The 10,258-nt window shown below is 38.7% G+C and overlaps 1 protein-coding gene across 2 annotated transcripts in view; it reads right to left on the bottom strand.

Moving 5' to 3' along the window:
* Window positions 1-896: 896 nt before the first annotated feature.
* Window positions 897-10,258, bottom strand: part of MORC3 (MORC family CW-type zinc finger 3) — a 28,091-nt gene continuing 18,729 nt past the window's right edge. For both annotated transcript variants that reach the window (XM_069871688.1, XM_069871697.1), the window contains 5 exons: window positions 10,082-10,124; window positions 8,617-8,801; window positions 7,253-8,078; window positions 6,638-6,801; window positions 897-3,485 (listed from right to left, as the gene is read on the bottom strand). In XM_069871688.1, coding sequence (XP_069727789.1) covers window positions 3,332-3,485; window positions 6,638-6,801; window positions 7,253-8,078; window positions 8,617-8,801; window positions 10,082-10,124 — 1,372 coding nt within the window. In that variant the 3' untranslated portion in view covers window positions 897-3,331. The remainder of the gene's footprint in view (window positions 3,486-6,637; window positions 6,802-7,252; window positions 8,079-8,616; window positions 8,802-10,081; window positions 10,125-10,258) is intronic.

Here is a 10,258-nt window from a genome sequence, read left to right as displayed (position 1 = left end):
GGATGGGGCCTTGGGCAGCCTGGGCTGGTGGAAGGTGTCCCTGCCCATGGCAGAAGGGTTGAAACTGGATGAGCTTTAAGGTCCCTTCCAACCCAAACTATTCTATGATTCTATGATTTCCACTTTCTTTCAAATCCAAATCTTTCCTTTTGAAATAATAATTAAAACATTACACCCTTAGAAACTGGCAGCTAATTTCCCTTCTTCCTACACCATGTATGGCTAGGCTGCTTCTCATCTTCCTCCCAATACCAACAAAGAAGCACTAACAGCGAGGTTAAACCAAAAAATTTTACTCTGAAAACCTAACCAGTTATTCTAACCCTGCCCAATGCTACAGGTGAGAAAGTATAAGACTGCAAATTAATATTTCTTGTACACAGTTTAAATATGGTTTGTTGTTTGTTTTTTTTTTTAATAGAAGAAGAGGACCTCTCATCCTACCCCTGCACTTCCTGATAAAGAGCTCCTCCCCAGTTTTCCTGTTACCCCCTTTAAGTACTGGAAGGCTGCTTGAGTCTCTCTTGCTGGGGAACCAGTCGAGTAGCCTAATGGTAAAATTTCACAAGGAGAGCTGAGCCTAGCTGATCCAGGAAGGGACAGGTGGTCCCACCTCCCTCTTTCTTTTGTGTTCCTCAACTACCTTAGTACCACAAAGAAAACACTGTCTAACAAGGCCTTGAAAAACAAGCTTTTGTCAAAAATCCTATTATAGTAGCAGTCTTGTAATTGGCAACAGAAATCCCCCCACAAAGCTGACCCTCCAAAGCAGCCCAGCCAGCCAACTGGTTTGGGGCTCAGTCAGGATGCCCACCTGGTTTGAAGGTATGCTTAGTGTGCCCGAGTCTTCAGCTCAAAACCAGACTGAATACTTAAAATAAGCCATAAACATTAGCTATTCTGCATAGTATTTATTTATAAACAAAACCATTGCATTTGATCACATACAACTTTTGATCCTGCAAACTCGGGTTTATATATTGTTTTTATTTTTATTTTTTACAAAAAATACATTTTAACAATAAAAACCATCTCCATTAGTCCACTGTTCTCCAAAGTGTAAACGTACAGTGTAAATTTGCCATCTTTAATATAGACATATGCTATATTTTGCCAGTTGTCTATAAGAAATTCAGCTACAGACAGTCTGATGAAACATAATAAATAATGATTAAGAAATGGAAAACTTCACACCAATAAATGGAAAATATAAACTTTTTAAAAGTCATACAAACAGTTATATTACAGCCACCTCTTCAAAAAAATCAAACATTCAATTTATCCATTTTAAAGTACAACAGTATTGCATTACCCTTATTGGCGTGGTAGAACAGATACCACCTTAAAATTGAAATACTGTCCATTGAAAGAAATTGACTGAACTACAACTAAAAGGAACATAATCTCATTAAATCAGTACAATAGCAGTGCAAAAGCCAAATACGTTGGCTTTATAAAAAAGACACTTCCTAGGAATAAACATACTGAATGCTATTCCATGTTTTTTAAATTTTTATTATTATTTTTTGAAAGCAAGAACTATTTTTCTTTATCACTGTTTGGATGACAAATACCACCACAGAGTACAAGTTTGATTTGCTTTCTCTGCCCCCTTTTTTCTCACATCTGATGACTTCAAAAGAAAAACACGCAGTTGGCCGAGAATGCTGTCACACTATTGTGGTAGCCATTTCTATCAGTACCACTTCCTCCTGGTAGTTTTTGCATGAGTAATAGAGCACAGAACCAGTGGCTTAAGAGTCACTGGAAAACATTTACAAGGGAAAAAAAGGGGGCGGGAGGGGGAGAATAAAGACTCCTCTAAGTTATATTGAACATTTTCAGCTTTAGCAAACTCTGTTAATACCAAACAGAATGAAATGTATCTCCTTTCCAAAGTACTTCCATTCAACTATTTAATAAAGGACTTGGTAGTCTGACCCATTTGTACTCAGCATGGTACAGTCTGACAGGCAGGTAAGTTTCAGAGATGAATCTCAGCACACTCGCATCTCAGCCTGAAAACTTCCAAGGCAGACTATATGTTTACTATTACAATAATTTTGAGTTTTGAGATAATACACATATGCATTTTTATACATCACAGAACCTCTATGTCAATCCTGTTCAGCACGGGGCTTCCATGAAAAAAGGCCTTCAGGCCTCAAAGCGTGGTGTTCAATGCTGAGCAGAAGTTGCCCGGGAATACTACCTAGCTTTGGATGTGCCACTGCAGCTTGTGCTCTCCAACGGTCCCCCAGGATGCTTCCCACTCCATCAGCTGCCTTTGACTTAGAAAAAAGTAGGCAGGAGCTGTGTGCAAAATGTGGCTTTTGAAGCCACATACATCCCTGGACTTGTGAACCAGCGCTGCTCTGTTCAAATGGAAACTATCAGGTAGAACTGAAGTACCCTTTGACTGTGCTCAAATACAGACAGGTTTTTGGATGCTGGAAACGGCAAACAAGTAGCAAGGGCAGGACACAAACAGGCATGTGGTTTCCATCACTGAAAAAGCTGAAATATCCTAGCTGTATCCCATGGAGTTGTTCATGCTGCAAAACTATGTTCAGACACTGTTCTTTAGTGACAGAAAAAAAATGCAAAAGGGAGTCAGGTAATCAGTTTTCAGGATAAAACCCTAAAAAAAATTCCTTCTTTTGCTGGTAAAACAAAAATGTTACCCATATGGCCAAAAATTTCATCTACTGTTTATATTTCTGTCCCATTAATGCAACATACAACATTGTGGATTGCAATGAAAGAATACTGTACTATACAACAACACTACTAAGGTTTGTTCTGAGGAGGAAATCAAGGAAGGTTCTTTTTTGTGTTTTTAATATATCCCAGTACTTCAATTTTAGAAGAGGAAATAATGGCTTATTATATAATAATTGTTATTTATGTTTATATAATGCTGATTATTATATAATATGCTCATTATTGATATCATTATATATAGTATTATGTGCTTATATAATAATTGCTTATGAATGCTGATATAAGATCAAAAGTCAACACAAAAACGTTTGTAGAAAAGTATTAAGATTCCTAATACAAAAAATATTTGCAAATTTAATTACAAATACATTTTAAAGCAAAATCTTTAATTAAGCACATCAGGGTTGGTCAATATTGACAGGGTTCCTTTAAGAGGAAGTGAAGGTAACACCCACTGCATCTGTGGGAACAACTAAACGCTGAGTATATACACTTATTGATCAAACTATGTCAAATATATAAAGTGAAGAAGCAGTATATACAATTTTGAACCTACACAAAGGTTATAATGGAAGATCAAGTAAGTCTCTGCTAAAACCTTATGACACTAAGTACTACTGATTTCATGCATTTGTTCTACAACTTGTCCTAAAATTTCATCTACTACATCAATATCGTAGTTTACTTGCTGCAAGTCTAGATCAGGCATGATTGTAGCCAGAAGCTGTCCAACATTCACTCGAAGAGAGCGTAGTTTCAGGCTGTGAAGAAATAATTAGATATGATTAGATGAAGTTTTACGTTCAAATTCACAGTACTTTATTTAATAAAGCTGGAATAATACTCTATACTGGAAAGGCTCTGTACATTACTTCCATAAACAAAACTCACACAGTTAAAGCTGCATCAAGATCATCTCAAAACCAGGCTTTCAAAGCTGAGCCTCTCAAGTTTTAATTTGGAAGGTGTATCTTCCCTTAGTTTCAAATAAATACCAAGGGCTAAACTGAATTCTACCTTTCCCAAAACAGATCGGAAATCTTCCTGAATGCTTTTATTTAAGTTAGCAAATAAGCACTGACACAATCCTTTATCCCACGCCACCTCTTTAGTTCTTAAAATATTAAACTCTACTATTTTTATACACTTTGAAGGAGAAACTACTACCACCTACAGGAACAAAAGAAGAGAAAAAGAAGAGAGGAGAAGGCAAGAAAGAGTAGCTTGTCCAAAGGCCTTTAAACGTAAAGAGAAAATAAGGTAACAGTTATAGTATCCTATGCTATGCCTTCTCTTTTTACTTTCTTTCCTGGATCCCTTTGCTCTGTCCTCTGCTCTGTCCCAATTACTTCCAAGTCATCCATCCCTTCTCTTAAGTGTTTCTTCTACCATTAGTTTCTTTATTATGTCCAGTAAGTAGCCAGACTTCACAATGCCATCGTATCCCAATAGGGCTGGTGGCAAAAGTTACTTGAAGTCCTGCATATGTTTGTTTGTCCTTTTAGGAAGCACAAGCCAGATGCTACAAGAAAATTCAATGCTGGCAGATAAAGGGGAGATTGAGCCACAGAAAAAATTTAGACTGAAAGGGGTCTCTGGAAACCATACAGTCCGTTTTGCCCCTCTCCATCCCTGTAACGCTCATTCAAGGAAGGGCCAACTCAGATCAAGTTGCTTAGGACTTCTGTGTTTTGAAAATTTGCAAAGATGGAGATTCCACTAGCTGCGTCTCTTTTTCAGTGTTTGACTATCCTCAATGTGAACATGCTCTAATATTTAAACAGAATTTTTCTTTCTGCAGCTTCTATGAGCTGCCTCTCATCCTATCACTGTGCTCAAAAGAGGCTGGCTTCAGCTCTTCTACACCCTCTCATGAGGCAGAGAGCAATAGGATTTGAAGGTAACCCATCTCACAACGGCAAGGCTGTGTCCCTCAGCTTCTTCTGTTTCAGATGCTTCAGGCCCCTCCTACCCTTCATGGTGGCCCTTCAGTAGGCTTGTTCCAATATACCAGCTTCATTCATATACCAGAAAGCCCAAAATTGGACTCACTACTCTGGTCTCACAATGCGCAATAGTATGGAAGAGTAACTTCCCTCAAACTGCTGCCTGTCTTACCAATATAGCACTGAGCTCTTCCCACAAGAGTATACTGCTGACTCGCATTCAACTTTTAGTCCACCAGCACTACAGGCCTTCTTCTGAGCCGCCTTCCTAGGAGTAGTCAGGGGCATGGGTTATTTCCAACACTGCTGCAGCACTTCACTGTTGCCTTTGTTCAATTTCCACGTTTCTTTCAGCTCATTTCCCCAATTTGTCAAGGTCCCTCAATAGCAGCCCTACCCTCCAGAGTACCACCGATTCCCTCCTATCTGACATTGTCATGAATATATTTATTTGATTTTGCTCTGTCACCTAGGCCACTAATGAAGGCATTAAGTTACTGGCCTTGAAACTGATCCCTGCCCTGGCTGCAGCCCAGATGCAGACTTCACACAGGCAAACTGCTGACTGAAGGCCAATTTTACAACCCACCTCCTAGTCTGCCTAGCCAAACCATACATCACAAACTTCTATATCATGATATTATGGCAGCCCCTGTTGGAAGCTCTGCTAAAATGATGGCTAACAAAGCCGGTCACCTCATTGTAAAAGGCCAAGAAGTTGCAAATGCACTATTTGCCCTCAGTAAATCCATGGTGAGTGTTCCTAGTCACCTAGACTATCACAGGGCTGCAGATGGCTTCCAAGTAGATCTGCTCCATGGTCTTCCCAGGGACCAACACTACACTGTTCAGCCTCTTGTTCAGATCTTCTTTTCTGCCTGTCCTAAAAATGGGCATGACGGCTACCTTTTTCCAGGCATCAAGGAAGCTGACTGCCACAACCTTTTGCAGGTATTATCTCAAGACCAACTTTCCAATCGGCCAGCTCCCTCTGATGCATCTCATCTAGTCCCACTGAGTGGTGTATAATGAATTAGCTTAAATGATCCCTTAATTCAGTAACTTTTTATTACAGGTAATGCTTCACTCCCTAATATTACCACTTGGCTCAGCGACCTGGTCAGTGAGAGGATAGACTCCACCAGTAAAAATAAGGTAAAGATGATGCTGGGTATCTCAGTAATTTGTGCCTCACATCTCATGTCCTTTGCTACTTACTAAGCATCTGCTCCATTCAGCAGCAAGCCCACATTTGCCTTAGCTCTCCTGTTGCTGCTACAGTGCTTACAGAAGCTCTTATGGTCACCCCTCACAGGCCCTGGCAGTTTCAAGTCCAGCTTAGCTTTGGCTTTCAATTCTATCCTATGTGCCCAAGCAGTGTGCCTATATTCCTGCTGGACTACTCATCCCTGCTTTCAGCTGGTATATGTACTTTTGTGTGTTTCCTATTTCTATTAACCAAGAGTTGCAAGCTCTCAATTGGTAAGTTTAAACCCTTATTTAGTTCAAAGATACACTCTGGAATCAACATAGTTCCACAGAATTGGTCTGCACCAAGAAATTCTTACAGGAAACCTAAGTTAGAGCAGTACTGGTTCCAAGAAAGGAAAATAAAATGTAAGAGTGAAGTTCATCTACACAGGACAAGCTCATGACCACTCCGTTTCCAGCCTCCTTTCTCTCTCCCTGTTCTGCAAGTTGTGTTTGAGAAATTATGTAACATTTTTGATATTTTAAGAAGTGTCAGTATGGTGTTCTATTGTGCAATGATCACAACCCTGATCACAGAAATATATCACTTGATAAAAAGTGTTACTGAGTTAGGAGTCACAAGAGGCAGCAGAAAAGAATTCCAAGCACACATTTTATTACATGATTATCAGACATTACTTTCATAAAGGTGTTTCAGATACAATCAGACAGCCAAAATCCTGCCTGAAATAGTCTAGAAAGAACAAAATTTATACCTTTCTCCATCAGAAAAATTTACAGACTCTTCTACATTACTGGTGGCAGAATCAGTTGCATGTGCTACAGCTTGTGGAATTGAAGCTTTTAACTGTGCGATTTCTGCTTTGAGTTCTTCACACTGACAGGCAATTTGGTTTTTTTCCACTTCTAGTAGTTCAATCTGGCAAGCAAATAAAAATAATTTTACATATCAAATAAAGCCGTGGTGGATTAAAATAAAGACAACTTACATAAATATAAGCCATTTAATTTTGCTGACCGCTTTTCATTAACTTTTCAGTCAGATTGTAAGATATGACAAGCCAGACAAACTGCTTTAAAACAGCCAGCTGTCAGCTGAATCACTACATGTGCTCCCTCTAAGCCTGCTCAGTATCTCATCTTACAGTCAGACCCACTCCAGGGCCTTGCAGTCTCTCTCAAATTTCCTTATTTCTATTTATGGAAGCAAAAACCCAGAAGCTCCCAGGCTAATTTAGTAATTCTTCCCCCATCTAGGTGGCTTGATCAGTGTATTGAACTATACAACACTGTGTACTGGAACCGCTGTGAAACATACATTAAAAGTTTAGTTGTCAATTTGAAGGATCTCACTGTTTTAACAAACATACCTCACTTTTATATCTGTCTCTCTCGATGCTGCACTTGTCCAGTTGCCTGAAAACATCATCCAGATGCACAGCAATTTCATCTACCTCGCTCTTAGTGTCACCAGCAGCACATCTGCTGCATTCAGTTTTTAAGTTCTCCATAGTATTGCATTGCTCCTTTAGTTTTGCTATTTCTTCTAAGGCCTGTTCATAGAGAACAGTCACTTCTGCCAAACTTTTTCCATGAACGTTTTCTTCTTCAGAAGAAATTGTCTCAGTTGACTGATGGCACACTTCTTTTTTTATATACTTATTATTCATTTCTAAGATCCTCTGCTCCAGTGTTTCTACTTGCTTAGTTAATACTTCACATTTGTTTTGGTACATTTCTTTTTCTTTGTTTAATACTTGCAGTTGATTTTTCAGTTCATTTCCAAGATCTACACAGGTCTCTGAAACATCAATGTTGTGCTGTTTAGTTTCCACCTCTGCATTAGGAACTGGAATATCCACTTCATCTTCTGCCTCTTCCTTTTTAACAACTAAGTTCAGAACTTCTGTTTGTGTTGCTGAGGTCAACTGTTCAATTTTTGATTGAGAAGTAGCTGCAACGCAAGCTTCTCCAACATCATGGTTTTCTTGCTGCTTTTCCTCTTGATCCAAAGCAATACATTCAGTTTTTACTACAGCAACATCAGAATCTGAAGCTGAAGGCTTTGGAGTACTGCTTTCCTCTAAAATAATGACATCTTCATCATCATCATCATGGCTGTTGAATGTTTTGTCATTTAATCGAGTTATCTTTAAAGACACAGGTGTCACACAACTAGGTGTCCTCCGTTTAAGACTGAGAAACAAAATATTAAACTGAGTATTATATTGTTCAAATACTGCCGAGTCATTTGTTCCAAACTACATTTAGTGTTTCTACAGGCACTATTAAAACCTACTCAATAACTAGAAAGGGATGTCTCCCTGCATAGTATTTTAAGATCTGTAGCCAGAGTAAATACCTTTTCCATAAAAACAAGTGGCTGACATCTACACGCTAAGTTATTACCTTCCCATGATTTTGAAACAGACTCAGTATGTGTGGCAACACCCCCCCACACCCATTCCTCAACCAACAGAGGTTAAGGAAAACATATTACTGAGCATGTTTAACACAATACAGTCTTTTCCTAAACAGATAAACCACTGAGCAATTTCCCTTGCCAGAGCACAATATGTTTTGCTGCATTCACTTTTGTACTTAATAAGGTTTCTAGATACCTTTAACCAGCCTGCTGATTCCTAGACTCTCAAAAGTGACATGAATTTTAGCAACTATCACCTGAAGACGGGAGTACACCCAACATCATTAATTTCTGTACAGGTTCACTAACCTGTTATCAGAATCAGAATGAGGTGAAGATACTGATCTACTTGTAATAAGTAGAGGTCTTTTGACAGAAGCATTTGATGTTTCTAGTAGAAGTGATCTTGGAACAGCTTCCTTTCCACTCACAGGTGAGAATGTTTTGAAGTCTTTACTTGAAGAAACAGGTGTTTTTAAAAACACTTCATTTATCTGTAAGATAGTATTAGTTAAGAATGGAAAGAAACAGACACTAGTAGATCCTTCAGAATATGTTTAAGCAGTTCTCCAAGCTACCTACCAACACCTAAAATTCTGACCAACGTTTCTTATGCACATAGTAAAATGATCTCCTTGAACCCAGACTCAGTATTTTGCAATATGGAAAGACAACTCCACTCCATGTTGCAAACCTCAGTTTTCTTAATTTAATGATCACATGCCCCCCACCTGCCCCCAAATTCTATTGACGTGTGTTAAGTATCTCGTTCATGTTCATTTAAGACATACAACATATTAGAAAGCAGTAAGTTCTATATCATCATCACAGACCTCTGGCAGATTTCTCAGAGGACGTGGAATGCTGAACACCAGCTGCACACTCCTCTCCATGCACAGATTTATTGCTGTAAGATCAGAAAGCTGCTTTCTGACAAGGTCTTTCTCTAGATACCGCTATTTTCAAATACTGTGTAGAATTTCAGGCAAGAGCTCTTCTGTCTGAAGTCTGACCATGATACGCAAAGCATGGGACAGCCACCTCTGTTAAAACTGCTCATAATTAATTGTTTGTCTAAAATGAACAATACTTTACTTTCAGAAATTACTTTGCTACTTGGGTAAAAGTAATGGCAGAAGAATGACTACAAGGAAGTATACAGGTTAAAACAGCAAATGCAAAAATCTCCAGAAATTGAGTGACCTTAGGTTAGCACTTTACTTCAAAAACAACTTAAGACAAATCACACTTAGGAAATTTGATTCTGAGTTACAATCTACACATTCGCATCACTTAACCACATTTCAGTTGGAGTGCCTCCTTGTAAAAGTACAGCTACAAGGCTGCGCATTCCCACCCTACCCTGCCCCAGTTTTAAGGGCTTCTTTACTTCATGTCCTCATTACACTTGTCTACAACCAATCTATTTTCAGTAATTACATGTCATGCCACAAAAGGAGCTACAAGTAACTGAAACCTTTTCTAGTACTGTTTTGTAAGAGGCCTTTATCCCTCCCAAACTCTTTAAGTAAACATAAAAAAAGCCAATTGTGTCATCAGACAGTAGAAATGAGGGATTTTTGTTTTACTAATAGGGAGCATAACCTGTATATGCCATCAAAACAAAACAAGAAGTTGAACCAGTCAGTTGGCCACCAGCTAAAGCAAACTAACTAATAAAGCCTGGCCTATTCAATCAAACAGCATAGTATTGGTTCCAAGAAGAACAAACCCTGCTACCAAAGTCAAGTTTCCTTTCAACTTCAAAAGTTACCTGGTAGGTGTACTCTGGCCGCTTCTTCAGTTTCTCCCTATCTCTGCACAGCAGTAAGGAAGAAAAATTAAGAGATTAAAAATGTTAATTCCTTATAAAACCAAACCAAGCTCAAAATCTCAAAGCAAACACTATACTCCTTTATCTCAGCTAGACAGAATGAAGTTCTAATGAACA

This window comes from Phaenicophaeus curvirostris, chromosome 1 (assembly GCF_032191515.1).
Source record: "Phaenicophaeus curvirostris isolate KB17595 chromosome 1, BPBGC_Pcur_1.0, whole genome shotgun sequence".
Taxonomy (NCBI): domain Eukaryota; kingdom Metazoa; phylum Chordata; class Aves; order Cuculiformes; family Cuculidae; genus Phaenicophaeus; species Phaenicophaeus curvirostris.
This window is presented reverse-complemented; position numbering and strand designations above follow the sequence as displayed.